This window comes from Balaenoptera musculus, chromosome 6, assembly GCF_009873245.2.
Source record: "Balaenoptera musculus isolate JJ_BM4_2016_0621 chromosome 6, mBalMus1.pri.v3, whole genome shotgun sequence".
Taxonomy (NCBI): Eukaryota; Metazoa; Chordata; class Mammalia; order Artiodactyla; family Balaenopteridae; genus Balaenoptera; species Balaenoptera musculus.
Window position 1 is genome coordinate 51,008,464 of NC_045790.1, and position 18,724 is coordinate 51,027,187.

At 34.5% G+C, this 18,724-nt stretch overlaps 1 protein-coding gene across 1 annotated transcript in view; it reads right to left on the bottom strand.

The window, feature by feature from the left end:
* CCDC171 (coiled-coil domain containing 171) overlaps nucleotides 1–18,724 on the bottom strand; it is a 368,650-nt gene that overhangs the window by 109,100 nt on the left and 240,826 nt on the right. The window contains 1 exon segment of the mRNA XM_036856768.1: nucleotides 1,740–1,885. Coding sequence (XP_036712663.1) covers nucleotides 1,740–1,885 — 146 coding nt within the window.

Genomic DNA, 18,724 nt, shown 5'->3' on the forward strand with positions numbered 1-18,724 from the left:
TGCTGAAAAGGCTAAACGTGCATTCTTTTGGCTTCTAATGAAAAAGACTTTAGAAATATTAGTGGTAGAGATATAAATGGTCATACTGGGCACAATAATATTTTCCCTTCTCCATGGGTTTTTTGTGCTATAATAATTACACAACAACCTTCTATGGCCTTGACTAGAAATATGCAAAGTTACTATTTTCTTCTCTAGCCTTGTATATTGAGTTTAGCCTTTATGATGAAATTAAAAGTTGGGATGAGAATGCTGAAGACAAAATTTTAATGGTGAATTATAAATTGAAAACTGTAAATAATGCATTAGCTCTCCAAATTTCAAATTAGCTTCCTTTAGTGTTATAAGAACATGTGCCCATGGTCACAGATCTCAGACTTGACAAATTCCTGAATTACCAGCAGGATTGTGAAGGCACAATATAAATCTAGAGGTTTTATAATCTTGTTTTCATTAATCTTAGAATTTTCAATGCTCTGAGACATACTAAAAATTACCTATGCTAAGCTTCTCATTTGACATGAGGAAACTGAGACTGAAAAATGACAGCAAAAAGCTGATTCAGTCAAACTTATATTTTTAAAAAATGACAATTACATATAACTAATATGGTAGTGCACTGTTACAGAGCTTTACAATTTTCCAAAAATGTATTGGTGGGTATTCAAACATGCCAATATTGTGGCATTGTGTAAACTCATTTTTTCATTATCTGTGAGCAATATCCCAAGCCCACTGACAAAGCTGTGGGTATCCTAGGATTGCAAACTGCCCGTTTTATGATTTAGTTTACACACTACATTCATATTTCTTATGTTTTGCTTAACAAGAGTTTGTCTCCAAACATTTTTAAGTTATAGTTATACATTTGCAAATATATATATACATACATATATGTATATACATGTGTGTATGTATTTGCAAGTACAGGAATCCAGAATTCCAAATTTAGAAAACACTGAGTTTATTAAAATTAGATGTTTAATCCATAAATAGATTTTCTTTAAGCCATGCTGTTGTAAAAAGGACAGTCTTAAAGTACTCCATGAAATCTGATGCGGGGAACAGATAAAAATACCCAAGAGAACTGTTCAATGTGAGCTTCACAGTGTATGTCAACTTGATTACCTGGTAAAGGGAAACACTCTCACCACATTTACATAGCTGCCCACTCTGAAAACTGCGTATTTTTCTCTATTTAACACATTTGAATATACAGCTATAAAATTAAATGAATTTTCCATGATCAATATGTTTTTATTGCACTTAAAAAGATGCTACAATACACATGTTGGTTATATACTAACATTTCTTTATGGAAATATTACTTGCAATATTAGTATATTATAATATATGCAGAGGAAAATTTGGGAGGCAGTGGGGCAGAAAGAGATGAGAAATATGTGATAGGAGAAACTATTCAAAACTTTAAAATAAAGAGTCTTATATCTCATGTTAATGAAAACCTGGTTTCAAACATGTAATGCTACATCAGAACCTAAAATACACAGCATTAGAGGTTATATAGAAACTTATTCTTTTCTAAGGTTTCTCAATAAAATATACATTTAGTATATTAAGAGTTTTCTTTTTTGAGGATATATCAGAGAATTTCAAAGAGAGAGAGCTGTACTTTTGTTTTCTAACACTGTATTATCCAGGGCTAAAACCCAGAGCATGAAAGTAAGAATTGATCTTTTGTCTGTTTTAAGTGATCTCCCCAAGGTCCAAATGCTCACTTGGCTGCCATGCGGAGGGCACTCTCTGCATCATGGATGTTCTCCTCCAGTCGACGCTTGTCCTGCTCCAGCTGGGTAAGATGTCTATTGAGCTGACGCAGAGATTGATCTTTTCTTCTCAGCTCCATCTTTGCCTCGGAGAGACTCTGCAAGCAGACAGAAAACAGAGTTACCTGTCAGCCCTGATAATTAACTTCAATTTATGCCATAGGCTATTAAACAAAGAAGGATACAGACTGACTGAGAAGTAGACTTGGGTCATTACACTTCAAGGTTTAACAAATTTTCTGCAAAAAATTTTACATACTTACTAATTAGAAATGATAGAACTGATAAGATTTTGAAAAATGTTTAGCTGCAAAATACAACTCTGTTTTGTTTTTTTAAATACTGCAAGGCAAATACATTCTATTCTTACTAAAAATATCTGATTATTAAAAACCTCAGGTTGCATTTTCTTTTAATGATAAAAAATAAAGATTTCAATGGAAAAAGCACATGAAATTTAGAGGCTATTTAAAACAAGAACTATCATATGCCAAAGTACATGTGTGATGGAGAGGAAGGTAGATTAGGATACCTATAAGAGAATGGGGAACCCAAAATTTAAAAGCACCACTACTATCTTTTTAAATGTATCTATAACAGTTATGTTGCTATACACATCTCAGTGAACAAACACACTGGACTCGAAAATAAAATTCACTTATTTCCCATAAAAAACTCTCATGTCAGAGAAAACACAAACGTGATCAACATGTTTCAACAGAGAGAGTTATAAACAATACTTGCATTTGGAATTATGTTCCATAAATATTTTCCTAGTCAGAGAAGCACAAAATTTGTTGATTGATATTTGCTATGTGCTTTAATCTGAAATATTCACTTAGCACAAAAATTTCAAGATACAAGAGTACAATTTCATCTTGGAACTTTAAGGCTAAAGGTCTTAGACTCAAAAACTCGTAAGTTAAAGGAGTATTTTCTTATTTTAAATTCTAGGATGTAAAATAATATAGGGATCAGAGGATCCCTTAGCACTAAAAATCTGCTCATTTCTTTGCCTATGAAATTTCTAGAATATAAGCTTATCAACCAGTTTTTCAATTAAGTTTGTTGGACAGTGAACTAAATAATTGATTGCATACACACAATATTTTTTCTAATTTCTAAGAGTGTAGCCACACATTAACATTCACAACTATGCTTCAAATACCCAGTAAAGAACAACCAAGATGCAATAATTTCATGTTTAAAACTCTTCTAATAATATTATTTTAATGCACTCACAATAAGTAGTATAAAAACTCAAGCTGCCTGCATGGAGCTAAAACAATTAATTCACTCTGAACACTATGAATTGAAAGCAAAACCAGGTTTGTTTGTTTTTTTAACATCTTTATTGGAACATAATTGCTTTACAGTGGTGTGTTAGTTTCTGCTGTATAACAAAGTGAATCAGCTATATGTATACATATATCCCCATATCCCCTCCCTCTTGAGCCTCTCTCCCACCCTCCCTATCCCATCCCTATAGGTGGTCACAAAGCACCAAGCTGATCTCCCTGTGCTATGCAGCTGCTTCCCACTAGCTATCTATTTTACATTTGGTAGTGTATATATGTCAATGCTACTCTCTCACTTCGTCCCAGCTTACCCTTAAACCAGGTATTTTTAAATGCTAAAAGAAATTTAATTCAGTATTTCACTTTCAAACAGTCAAGTTGCTGTCAGATAAATACAAGTCAAAAAACGAGCAATAAGCAAACTGTGACTACTTTTTAGATATTATGTTTTGTTTTAAATCTTTAGTACTAACAGATCTTTAAGAATATCCCACTATGGAAATAGTCACTGATTCAAACCAACTTAAAAAGACAACAAAGAAGAGATTTGAAAAGCCATGCTAAACCTACTTATTTTGTGCCAATGTTAAGATATTTAAAGGCACTGAAGTATCATGAGATTTCTTTCTTTAAAAAAATAAAACCCATTTGAGTCCTTTTAAAGGCAATATTTCTGACATCTTTCAGGTAATAAAAAATGCTATTTTTCAGATGTGAATATAAAATTAATGATCCACCACCAGTTACACATAAAGCTTGAGTTCTTTTTCCAACAGAAATAATAGAATGTGTCACTCCATTCAAATTCTCTTGCTCAGTAATTCTTATGACTAGAGGTGTATATTTGTGAGGGATGTTCAGGATATTGATTCCAGCCTTGCCCAGAGCGAAGCTCACTGGTCCAATCTGAGTGAACCCATGACCTTAAAATCACTATAAAACCATACTGGACTTTTCAGCAATTCTATGATATCCTTCCAAAGAAGATATAACTCATAGAATTAGAATCTCCACTATATATCTAAATCTTCCAGTTTCCATCAGTTTTCATCTCCTTCTCTCAGGGGCAATGGCAGGGAGCCACCAAACTCTTCTAAAGCTTGCACTATTTCAGAGGTACAGCTGAATAGCCTACTCTAAGACTGAAATTACAGACAACAAACAAAAAAATGGTATAAATAAGGTGATATGGATCATACTTCCTTAGTGTAAAAATGAAGAGATAATGGTTTTTGAAAAAAGAACAATCATAGTTATATAACTTATGGACACAGCATTCTCATTTTAAAGAGCTGAGGAACATCACAATGGAATCTATATACATCAATGAGTCCTAAGGTTCGTGGTGATGTATGCAAAACACCAAGACATAAAAAGATTCAGTAATATGTCTTTTCTCTGATGTTCACATTTTTGTGTTTGATGACAAAAGTAGAATCCTCAAAAATCCTAACACTAAGCTTTAAAAAAATAAAAACATATTCATGTGTGTGTGTGTATATATGATTTATATACATACGTACCTATACCATATATAATATAAATTACAGACACATATAAAATTTTAACTTCAGCTTTTCTTTTCTCTTGTTCAGATTTATCTAATTAAAATCCATGATAAACTTTATGGACTCTAATATTTCCAACTGAAGGACTGAAACCAAGAGGGTGTACCTCTGGGCAGCTAGGCAATGATGATAAGCAAGCAGGTTAGCCACTAATTTCTCAACCAGGGCAGACTGTGAAAGTGTGATGTCCTGATATCCAAGAAACTGTTCAGGGGAGAATAGGATAAATCAAGTTTAATAACTCTGCTCCTAATTGTTCCCCCAATGCTCAACTCTAATTACTTGGAGAACTCTCCTGACTGTCACCTGATATTAAGTTGTTGGAGGCTGAGCCTGGAACAGCAAGATAATCAATAAACATTTAGTGGGGAGAAGAATGAAGATCCTGTTAAGCAGTGGGAACCTGCAGCACCCAAAGCCCTTCTGCTCATGAGAAAACCTATGGGACAACCATAGCGATTGCAAAGCAATAATCCAAAGCACTGTTTTTAGGCCTTGAGGCCTTTAGGCAACAGTACATTTGAGGAAAAAAGGTTAACACGGTCACCCTAATTACAGCCCACTTTCACATACTTCATATATAAGCGAAGACAAGCCAATTAGGTAGAAAGGAAGATAAGGGAAGTTTTATTTGTATACTAATTAAACCCCTGATGAAATTAAAGGAAAAACATACAGCTCTGTAATTGTGTCTGAGAAAGGTCACTTCAGGTTCAGTTATCAGAACAGCACAGCCTTGAGATATTTCACTTAATCCACAATACAGCCCTCATTTTGTACTCAGCTCTTAGTATTTACCAAAAAAAAAAAAAAAAATCAAAGCCTGATACTGCATTTATCTTTAAACTATGTTTTGACCAATTTTAGCTGCTAGAAAGTTAATGCTAAAAATGATAACAAAAGTTTAAAAGAAAATACACCATCTACACAAGAACCAATGCCACAATACTATTTATCAAACATTCCGAGTTTTCACTTTAAATCCAAAATGTTTTAAAGCAAAATTTTACAGCAAAATTCAAAGCTTACTATATTTCAGAAGCTATTCTGCAAGATATTTATTGTATTTCTTTTAAGATAATGATCTCATTGCTCATGTACACCTCTCATAGTCCAGGAAAAAAAGCCAGTGCTTTCACTAAACTACTCTTATAAGAAGATATTTTTACAACTGGTTGTTTTCCTAAGATTGTCATGAAAAGCTATGTACTACTAATGAAAGCTGGCAATGGGACTTCCCTGGTGGTCCAGTGATTAAGAATCCGCCTTCCAATGCAGGGGATGCGGGTTCGATCCCAGGTCGTGGAACTAAGATCCCACATGCTGTGGGGCAACTAAGCCTACATGCTGCAACTACAGAGCTCACATGCCACAACTACAGAGCCCGCGTGCCACAATTAAGACCTGACGCAGCCAAAAATAATAAATTTTTTTTAAAAAAATAAATAAATAATGAAAGCTGGTGGGAAAAGTATGGATACCAAGGAAGTAGTTAAGTACAGAGAAAGCTTAGGGACAGAATGCAGGATAGATGTGAATATTAAAATATCCACACATTTTTAAAATATCTTTTCTTATCTAGAGTTTCTGAACATATGTTACTACTGAATAAGAACAAATTATTTTCTTAAGTCATACATAATTTCATATTTCTAAAGCTTTAAACATTTATTAAGGTTAACAATTTTTTAAAATTAATTGTGAATATAAATTGAATTCTATTACTTTGCACCTATGAAAACATTTTGTACAGTGGAATTTTTTAATAACAGCTTTATTGAGATATAATTCACATACCACATAATTCACACTTTTAAAGTGTACAATTCAGTGGGTTTTATTATATTCACAAAGCTGTGTAACAATCACCAATGGAGGTGTTTTTTGAAGGGAAGTTCTTAAAAAAAAAAAACTTATCAAAACAACATGGCAACCTAACTGTAGTATATCTCATTATTTCACAGCAAGCTCTAATTTTAAATGACACAAGATATACAAGGTTTATAATTTTGTTCAGTAATAGTTTCAAAAGTATAAAATTTATAACATGAATTCCCTGAATCAGAATATTTGCTTAATAAATGTGGTATTTAGTAGAAAAGTTAAAGTTCCCTGAAAGAGTGTACACAACTCTCCAATTATTATTTCTGGATGTTAAGGGAATCATCCAACATAGTTCTTTCTCATAAGAGTACAGTACTACACTGCTTTAGACCATTAGGCCAGCTAGGAAGACCAAGCCCCAGGAGATATCGCTTTTATAGATTTTCTTTTGTCTAATGGGAAATATCTATGGATCCACATTTCTACAGACTAAAAGCTAATGGCTTATTCAATTTGGTATAAAAGTTAGTCATAGAAAATGTAAGACAAGACAACAACATAAGTGTTATGAAGAACTAAGCTGCATTTCCTGGGTTAAGAAAAAAAATCTGTAACATTGTCTTTCTAAAATTTTACTACTGTCCAACTGTAACTTTTGAATAAACATTCCTAGATCGTGATAAATTGGGTAAAACATCTCAGGGCACTAAAACTAATGTTGGAAAAGGAAATGGCACTGTCTTCAGCCCTACCGAAATAATGTGACAACTAGAAAATTATATTAATCAAGAATTAGTAGCTGCTGGGTAGGTCAAACTACACAGGCTGCCACAGAAAGTATAAATTTAAAATGATACAACCACCAAATTTACAATTGGGTACACAAGTTAGGGATGAAACTAAAGAATGACATATTTTATAAAAAAGCTTGAAAATCTATGAGATAAGCAATTAGAGAATCTACAATAAATATACAACAGTCAAAGATGTTAGTATGTGGTAAAATTGATACATGAATAAATTTCAGTTTTGGTAGTCTATATTTTATATGGATAATCTGAATTAAAATTTCTGCAATTTTAAGTTTTCTTAAGGACATTATCTTTTACTATTTTCTAATAATAGTTCTATGCAAAACATAGGTGACATTAATAAACTGAAGTTAAAGATCAAATAACTTACCCACTTTGGGGTTCAGTAAATGACAGCCCTTGTTAGGACTCACATGTCTAGTAAGACAACAGATGTGAAAGTGTCCTATAAACCATAAAAGGCTACATAAATTTATTATGCATAATTAATGCAATACTTACACTTCTACATGTAGTGTCATTCCATAGTCTTCTTTAAATCCCCACCTATATGTGGCAACTTATGAGTTTCTATATTATTTCTACATCATCGTTTATATATATGCATATATATAAACATACATAAATTGTTTAAAATAACTTTCTATCACACTTGAAAAAGATAAAATAACATTAACAAAAAAAAGTATAAAATAAGTCACTTTTATAAATAGGCCATATGGAGGATGATTATGAAAAAATGGAGTGGATGAGCAATGAAAATGCACCTTTAAAATTTCAAAGTATGCTATAAGATTTTGCTGTATGCTTTATGATTATTGGCACCACATTCTCACATGTTCCTTTGAAAACGTTCTCCTAAATTCCATCAATATAAAAGGAAAAAAGTTAATCCTTCCCAGTAAACTAACTGAAAGTGATCAATAGTAAAATATATTGGAAAGAAAAGGAACCTCATAAAAGTGTTCAAAACATATTTAATGCTGTTTGTTCCAAGCCTCACATAGTACTACAAAACTCTGGTAGACTAAATGTGTTAGATAATAATGAGGTAAACTGGGAGAGAAATAGTTAAAGGACATTTTAAATGACAAAAAGAAGGAGGATAATAAAGAGAATCATGAGAGCCCTCTCAACAGGAAAACACACTCAGAAAAGTACAGAACAGACAAGCAGCAGCTAGATTTATTGTGACACATGGCATGTAAGCAGTAATGTGGCAGTAATGTTTTCTCAGAGTATAAAACAAACTGCACTTGGCTGCACTACAGACCTCAGGAGACAGAAACTAGCTGCAGGTGACAGCCACCATGATGCTGCTATAATAAAATCAGCTCTTATACGACCTCTATGTTCTCTCAGTGAATAGCTAAGAAATAAACGGATGGAATACAGTAAGTCCTTCTGTTAGACTTTATCAGCTACAGACTACTCAGCAGGTTCTAAAAACTTCACCCCGTTGACAATCCTTAGCTATGTGGAGGTCCAAATAGCTTCAGGATTCCCTGGCAATACTTTAAATGAGTGAAGCTATGAATTAGGTTGCAGAAAAATATCATTTAGAATATAAATACTGCTTTTAAATCATTTGAGAATCACCTAAAACAAATGTCTACTAAGAATTGAGAAAATATGAATAATTTATAAAGGGCTTCATATAGTTGGATTTCTGACATTTAAATAAAAAGAACTTATTGTCAGAAGAATTTTTCAATTTCAAGAATTCTTTTTGTGATGTAATTGAATAGTGTAGATAATCCTATACAATAATTAAAAGACCTTTACAACAATATTTTTATTGTACTAGAGAATTTAAATGACTATCTTGAATTCTTGAATATGTTATATATTAAATAATATTAATAAAAGTAAATCCAATATCAGCTGAGTAAAAATCAATTATTTAAGAGAATCTGAAGGTCAATTTTAAATTAGAAGGGACTTCCCTGGCGGTCCAGTGGTTAAGACTTCACCTTCCAATGCAGGGGGTGAGGGTTTGATCCCTGACTGGGAAGCTAAGATCCCACATGCCTCGCGGCCAAAAAACCAAAACATAAAACAGAAGCAATATTGTAACAAATTCAATAAAGAGTTTTAAAATGGTCTACATGAAAAAAATCTTTAAAAAAAAGTTTAAATTAGAAAAATAAACTTAGGTCTTTTTAGACTTAAATGTAGACAAAACAAAATCTGAGTTTTTTCTTAAAAAAATTTATTCATCAGGTGAATTTTTTTGTATTAAGTATTTCACACTGATTTCTATCTTAATTTCAGAGGTATATTCACAGGGGAAAATTCTGAACCACAAACATTTCCTACATTTCTCAATCCGGAGCATTCCACCTTTGTATGAAGGCACTAGGCCTGTTCTTGAACCATGCCTGTTACATTGTAAGCGTGCAATAAATGTTTGCTATTTTTAAAGCTTATTTCCCCCAAATCCTGGGGGGAAAAATAGCTTGAGTGACAACTGAACCATATTATCATCATCATACAAGCATTTAATAGTTACATTAACTCAATTGATTCTTCATAGTCCAGTGAGATAGATCACATTATCATTCCTATTTTACATGCAAGGAAACTAAGAAACAGAAAAGTTTACTCCAAAATGTGAGCCCAAGTCTTCTAAATCTAAACCCTTACTCTTTTTTCAGTTGAGGTAACACTTGTTTCATGTGTACAACATTTTATGAAGATGTCCATATACACTTCAGCATGCTCACCATCCAAAGTTTTGTTTCCATCCATCAACATAACAGTTGACCCACTTTACCCATTTCGTCCTCCCCCTACCTCCCTTCCCCTCTGGTAACCAGTACTCTGTTCTCTGTATCTATGTGTCTAAAACCTTATTCTTTATCCTGTACCACAATAGCAGCAACCATTTCTCCAGATTTTCCATAAAATCCACTAACTGGAAAGTCCCCATGGAAATATAAAACTAGTCACCTATATATCAAGTTCTCGGTAAGGTCAGTAAGGCATTTCAAACTATTTAAATGGCTGCTTTCTATTTATATTGAAATAAACTCCAATAAGGACATAAGTGTTATACAATGGCACTGCTTCAACATCAAAAATCAAAGCATGCACAATTCAGGATTCCCTGTGTGAAAGTAGGGTCACTGTCATCACTTATGTACTAATGAAATAAGAAATAAATATTTGCATAGTAAGGATGAATTATACAGCATGCTACTGCAGTACAGAATTTTATATAATTCAGGACCATATTGGGCTGCTGCTTTTTTTTAACCTTTCAAAAGGCAAAGGAGTTCTCTATGTCTCTTTCCTTTATAAGTTAGCATCAGCAATGAACTTTCCCTGCAGATCTTGAAATTTGGTTGCCTAGTATATGCCTCAACTTTTAAAATATTTATTACAGGAACTCCACGCTCTCACAACAGTATATCAAGCTCTATAATACCAGCACTTGTATCTAAATCCTCCTGTTAAGGAGATTTTAACTCCTATGTAAAAAGTAATCTATGTGCCTAATTTAATCTAAAAATACCACCCTTAAAGCACTGCCACCATACAGACTACATTATAATGTTATAGTAACAGAAGAATTAGTAATTAGTACTGAAATTTGTTAATCTGAGATATAAAAGTAGAGTTGCATTTGACTTAAAAGCATTCCATTATACTTACTCTGAAAGGGATAAGGGAGAGAAGACGGGGGAAAGGAAGGGAACTGAAAGAGAGATGGAGAGCAGCAATTCAAATACCATAGTTCTGATGCTGCTCCAAGTCATAAACGTTTACCCACAGCAAGCCTGTAATAGGTGACATGAACAAAGCAAATGGCAGCTACAATAAAACCGGCTGTTTCACCTGGTTGCCCTCACATCCCAAATATCTCTACTACTGCAAATACTCGAACTAGGAGGTAAAAGTGAGAGTGATTCTCCTGTATAAAAAAATGTACCTTCATCTAACTTGGCCCTTGAATGTAAAGCAATCTCTTCATTTGGTATCCAACTGAAAGAATGGTAACATAGTCCAACATGGAAGAAAACCTGGCTGTTTTCGGTTTGTCTAGAATATGGCATCTCTAGTTTGGCCGCTCCAGAAAAGACTTTTTAAAGAAATAAAGACAAATAGGAACAGTTTATTGAATTGGGTAAACTGAAAGGGATTTAAAAATGAAATGGCTTAATCATTTTTCCACTAATAACTTCAAATATCCTATTAGATTTCCCTAAAGGATTCTTAAAGATACTTTTGACTATGAAAGATTTTAGCCTTATAGGCTGATCCTAAAACCTAACCTCAACATAGGATGTGACTCTACTGTATTTATTTGTTCATTCAAGATACACTTATTTTACACCTATCCATGCCACAGCCATAAATAGTAGTAGTAGTAGCAATAGTAATAATAGCTAACACTTCCTGAATACTTACCTTATGCCAGACATTAACACAGTTAGCCCTCATAACAACTCTATGAGGTAAATACTACTATTATTCCCATTTTACAAATGAGGTAACTGAGGCACAGAGTTGAAGTAACTTGCCTAGATTACACAGAGCCAGAGTTCAAAACCAGCAGTATGATATGTAAATTAATGAAATACAAAGAATATACTCCTCTTGGAAATGACTTCCTATCTAGAAAGATGTAGTTTAAAAAGCATCTTGTATTAAAGCCAGGTGACCAGTGTTGTGAAGAGCATTCTCAGCAGAATAAAATGGCATGTTCTGAGAAATCCAAGAGGTAACTTATGTATAAAGATAAGGAGCTATTGAGAATGACAGGAGAAAAGATGAGAAAGGTACATATAGCCCAGATACTGTCAGAAAACTAGACTTTTCCTAGCATATGATTTTTATAAGTACTCCACAGAGTTGCATCACTATATCTTGGGGGAAACGCTTGAATCAGTGAACTCCCAACCCCCAACCTTCTTTCAACCAGAATTTGCTTTACTGTTCACTACGAGCTTTTGTGTGATTCCCAACCATACAGCAGCTTTCTCTCATCTCTGTCTCAGGGATCATATACACAAACTATAACTGCCAAATTAGAATGAATACAAGAGATCATTCTGGCCATATTGCAACCACTCATTTACATCTTCAGTTAGACTCTAACGAAGTTTTAATAAGATTCCACCTTTGAGAATCACGATTCAGTGATAAACTAGATAAAAAGGGATTTTAGAAAACACTGGTTTGTGACAGATCATTTTCCTTAGTATGGTAAAGAGTATTATCTCAAATTCATTTTTACAGGACTCAAGCCAAGAGTATACATTAAATATTTACTTTATATAAATGCAGCATCCTAGCCATATATTTTCTATTTCTACTAATAACTACATGAAACCCTATAAATTTTTTGAATTACATGACAGAGAGCCATAAGCTTTGAGTCACAGCAGAAATGTATGATGAAAACTATCTATTGGGCTTCCCTGGTGGCGCAGTGGTTGAGAATCTGCCTGCCAATGCAGGGGACACGGCTTCGAGCCCTGGGCTGGGAAGATCCCACATGCCACGGAGCAACTAGGCCCGTGAGCCACAGTTGCTGAGCCTGCGCGTCTGGAGCCTGTGCTCCGCAACAAGAGAGGCCGCGACAGTGAGAGGCCCGCGCACCGCGATGAAGAGTGGCCCCCGCTTGCCACAACTAGAGAAAGCCCTCGCACAGAAACGAAGACCCAACACAGCCAAAAATAAATTAATTAATAAATTTTTTAAAAAACTATTATTTTAGGAGCACCAAAAAGTGCATTAACAACTGAACTTAGCATTTTTTTAAGGAGAACTATGCTATTTGGTCTATAGTTTCAAACATTTTTTAGATTTTTACCAGTAACAAATTGGTTATTATGTTGAGTTATTTTGGGGAAAAAAGGTTAGAACAAAGTTACCACTGGCAATAATCATTAAGTAAGGTTTCTAAATAAATAAGTAAAAGTGTGGGTACCAGCTTTCCCATTCTGTGATTAATGAACCACAAAAGTTAATTTTTAACATGTCTAAATGAAATATAAAAATTTTAATCCCTCTTCACTCCAATTAATTATAGAAAAAGAGACTGAGGCTGAGTAACACATAGGTTGCTAAAACGAAGATGAAGGCTCACATCTAAAACAACCACAGTTTGAAACTTCCCTGGCGGTCCAGTGGGTAAGACTCTAGGCTTCCACTGCAGGGGGCACAGGTTTGATCCCTGCTCAGGGAACTAAGATCCTCCATGCCACGAGGCACGGCCCCCAAATTTTTTGAAATAAATAAATAAATAAAACAACCACAGTTTCAGCAACAGTTAGTAAATTCCAACAAAGTATTAGGAAAAAGCAATCAGATGGACCCAAGCCTCAGTAAAATTTCTTGAGAAACTGTGCTTAGGAAAACTTGTCTCTCTGTTTGGGAAATAACGGTTGAAAATATATATATACTCTGAGGAAGTAACTTAATATGGCAAAACATTATTTTGTAGCTTTGCTTCAAATGGAATTTTCCTGTGTGAGGATATGCATTTGTGTATACACACGCACACACACACATATATATACATACTCATAAATAGTACCATTTTGATTATAAAGACTCTTCCCATAACATTAGTATGGCTCACATTTCTGGTCCCTTTGTAACCAACCCATTCACCTGAAGAGAAACACACAGCCGTTCTATCCTTCTAAATGAGCGAGATCACCATCTAGTGGTGACTCCTTGAAATGCCAAGCATAAGGCTTCTGAAGCCGAGAAAATGCTTCATGAAACATAGTTAACAGAATCTTAATAGTCTCGAACAGCGGTCCCCAACCTTTTTGGCATGAGGGATCGGTTTTGTGGAAGACAATTTTTCCATGGACCAGGGTGGGGATGGTTTGGGATGATTCAAGTGCATTACATTTATTGTGCACTTTATTTCTATTATTATTACATTGTAATATTAATGAAAAAATTATACAACTCACCATAATGCAGAATCAGTGAGAGCACTGAGCTTGTTTTCACTTGTCACTCACTGATAGGGTTTTGATATGAGATTGCAAGCAATTGACTTACTATGGTCTGTGCAGTCAAACCTCTCTGCTAATGACAATCTGTATTTGCAGCCGCTCCCCAGTGCTAGCATCACCGCCTCAGCTCCACATCAGATCATCAAGCATTAGATTCTCATAAGGAGCGTGCAACCTAGATCCCTTGCATGCGCAGTTCACAGTAGGGTTCGTGCTCCTATGAAAATCTAATGCCACTGCTGATCTGACAGGAGGTGGAGCTCAGGCGGTAATGCGAGTGATGGGGAGTGGCTGTAAATACAGATGAAGCTTTGCTTGCTCGCCCGCCACTCACCTCCTGCTGTGTGGCCCGGTTCCTAACAGGACATGGACTGGTACCAGTCCGTGCCCAGGGGTTGGGGACCCCTGGTCTAGAACATTCAAGTTTATTTAAAGGAAAGCAGAATAACACGCTGAACAATCTTTTTACACTAATAAGAACTCTATAGCAAAAGAAAAAAGTTCCAACTAGACACATGGGCCCCTGTTTTCAACCCTCTTAACAAACTAGGGGAAAATAGTTGCAGATGTTAAAATGTAAAGTTATACAAAATTTGGTCAACATAGCTTACTAGAAAACAGATTCTTTATCTTTTCTGTATTTTATAAAGTTTAAATAATTAGTTATTGTAGTGGACTGTATTTGTTCCACCTCCCTGAGGGGAAAGTATACTCTCCTGTCTCACTGATATTTGGCTTGACCATGTGGTGCCACTTCTGGAAAGATTATATATTCCCTGTCCTGTCAAAATCAAGAGTGCCAAAGTTACTTTCTTTGGCCGGTGAAATGTGGGCAGAATGTAAAAAATAATGCCATGTTCTAGCAGACAGAAGACCAGCAATGTCCTATATAGAGACATTTATTATGAGACCAACAGTGTCCAAGATAGGGGCTGCTCTATCAGTCTCATTTATAAAGTGAGGAAGCCATGAAGCAGAAGCACAGCTGATCCACTATATGAGTATGTGGGATATGTGAGAAGTCGCTTGTTGTAATGCCACTGAAATTTTGGAGTCATTTGTTACTGCAACATTACACATAGTATACTGACTGATATAATTCTATTCCTACATGTGGCAATTTATTCTAGAATTTATACAGCTACGAAATCATCTGTGGACACTTTAAAAAGTCAGTATCTATTCTGACTTAAATACTGGATCATCAGTAGAAGAAATTAATTATAACTGAATATTACAAACCAGAGCAATGAAGAGATGGAAAAAGATATTCCATGCAAATGGAAATCAAAAGAAAGCTGGAGTAGCGAGACTCGTATCAGATAAAATAGACTTTAAAACAAAGACTGTTACAAGAGATAAGGAGGGACATTACATAATGATCAAAGGATCAATCCAAGAAGAAGATATAACAATTATAAGCGTTTATGCATCCAAAATAGGAGCATCTCAATACATAAGGTTAACCACCATGAAAGGAGAAATCGAAAATAACACAATAATAGTAGGGGACTTTAACACCCCACTTACACTAATGGACAGATCATCCAAACAGAAAATAAACAAGGAAACACAAGCTTTAAATGACACACAGACCAGATATATTTAATTGATATTTATAGAACGTTCCACCCAAAAGTGGCAGAATACACTTTCTTCTCAAGTGCACAGAGAACATTCTCCAGGATAGATCACATCTGGGGTCACAAATCAAGCCTTGGAAAATTTAAGAAAATTGAAATCGTATCAAGCATCTTTTCTGACCACAACGCTATGAGATTAGAAATGAATTACAGGGAAATAAACGTAAAAAACACAAATACATGGAGGCTAAACAGTGTGCTACTAAATAACCAAGAGATCACTGAAGAAATCAAAGAAGAAATTTAAAAATACATAGACACAAAAGACAATGAAAACATGACGACCCAAAACCGATGGGACACAGCATAAGCTGTTCTAAGGGGAAAGTTTATAGCAATTCAATCTCACCTCAAGAAACAAGAAAAATCTCAAATAAACAATCTAACCCTACACATAAACAACTAGAGAAAGAAGAACAAAGAAAACCCAAAGTCAGTAGAAGGAAAGAAATCATAAAGATCAGAGCAGAAATAAATGAAATAGAAACGAAGAAAACAAGAGCAAAGATCAATAAAACTAAAAGCTGGTTCTTTGAGAAGATAAGCAAAATTGATAAACCCTTAGCCAGACTCAACAAGAAAAAAAGGGAGAGGACGTAAATCAATAAAATTAGAAATGAAAAAGGAGAAATCACAACTGACACTGCAGAAATACAAAGGATTATAAGAGACTACTACAAACACTATATGCCAATAATATGGACAACCATGAAGAAATGGACAAATTCTTGGAAAGGTACAATCTTCCAAGGAAAACTGAACCAGGAAGAATTAGAAAATACAAACAGACCTATCACAAGTAATGAAATTGAAACCGTAATAAAAAATCTTCCAACAAACAAAAGTCCAGGACCAGATGGCTTCACAGGTGAATTCTATCAAACATTTAGAGAAGAGCTAATACCTATCCTTCTCAAACTCTTCCAAAAAATTTCAGAGGGAGAAACACTCCCAAATTCATTCTACGAAGCCACCATCACCCTGATACCAAAACCAGAAAAAGATGTCACAAAAAAAGAAAACTATAGACCAATATCACTGATGAATATAGATGCAAAAATCCTGGACAAAATACTAGCAAACAGAATCCAACAACACATTAAAAGGATTATACACCATGATCAAGTGGGATTTATCCCAGGGATGCAAGGATTCTTCAATATATGCTAATCAATCAATGTGATACACCACATTAACAAGCTAAGGAATAAAAACCATATGATCATCTCAAGAGATGCAGAAAAAGCTTTTGCCAAAATTCAACACCTATCTATGATAAAAAAAAATCTCCAGAAAATGGGCATAGAGGGAACCTACCTCAACATAATAAAGGCCATATATAACAAACCCACAGCAAGCATCAAACTCAACAGTGAAAAACTGAAAGCATTTCCACTAAGATCAAGAACAAGACAAGGATGTCCACTCTCACCACTCTTATTCAACATAGTTTAGGAAGTCCTAGTCACAGAAATCAGAGAAGAAAAAGAAATAAAAGGAATACAAATTGGAAAAGAAGAAATAAAACTGTCACTGTTTTCTGATGACATGATACTATACATAGAAAATGCTAAAGATGCCACCAGAAAACTACTAGAACTATTCAATGAATTTGGTAAAGTTGGAGGATACAAAATTAATGCACAGAAATCTCTGGCATTCCTATACACCAACAATGAAAAATCAGAAAGAGAAATTAAGGAAACACTCCCATTTTCCATTGCAACAAAAAGAATAAAATACCTAAGAATAAACCTGCTGAAGGAGGTGAAAGACTTGTACTCAGAAAACTATAAAACACTGATGAAAGAAATCAAAGATGACAGGAACAGATGGAGAAATATACCATGTTCTTGGAATGGAAGAATCAACATTGTGAAAATGACTATCCTACCCAAAGCAATCTACAGATTCAATGCAATTCCTATCAAATTACTAATGGCATTCTTCACAGAATTAGAACAAACAATTTTACAACTCGTATGGAAACACAAAAGACCCCAAATAACCAAAGCAATCTTGAGAAAGAAAAACGGAGCTGCAGAAATCAGGCTCCCTAACTTCAAACTATACCACAAAGCTACAGTAATCCAGACAGTATGGTACTGGCACAAAAACAGAAATATAGATCAACGGTACAGGATAGAATACCCAGAGATAAACCCATGCACATATGGGCAAGTAATTTATGACAAAGGAGGCAAGAACATACAATGGAGAAAAGACAGCCTCTTCAATAAGTGGTGCTGGGAAAACTGGACAGCTACATGTAAAAGAATGAAATTAGAACACTCCCTTACACCACAGACAAAAATAAACTCAAAATGGATTAAAGACCTAAATGTAAGACCGGACACTATAAAACGCTTAGAGGAAAACATAGGAAGAACACTGTTTGACATAAACCACAGCAAGATCTTTTTTGATCCACCTCCTAGAGTAATGGAAGTAAAAACAAAAATAAACAAATGGGACCTAATGAAACTTAAGAGCTTTTGCACAGCAAAGGAAACCATAAACAAGACGAAAAGACAACCCTCAGAATGGGAGGAAATATTTGCAAACAAGTCAACGAACAAAGGATTAATCTCCAAAATATATAAACAGCTCATGCAGCTCAATATTAAAAAAACAAACAACCCAATTAAAAAATAGGCAGGAGACCTAAATAGAAATTTCTCCAAAGAAGACACAGATAGCCAAGAAGCACATGAAAAGCTACTCAACATCACTAATTATTAGAGAAATGCAAATCAAAACTACAATGAGGTATCTATCACCTCACACCAGTTAGAATGGAAATGAAAAG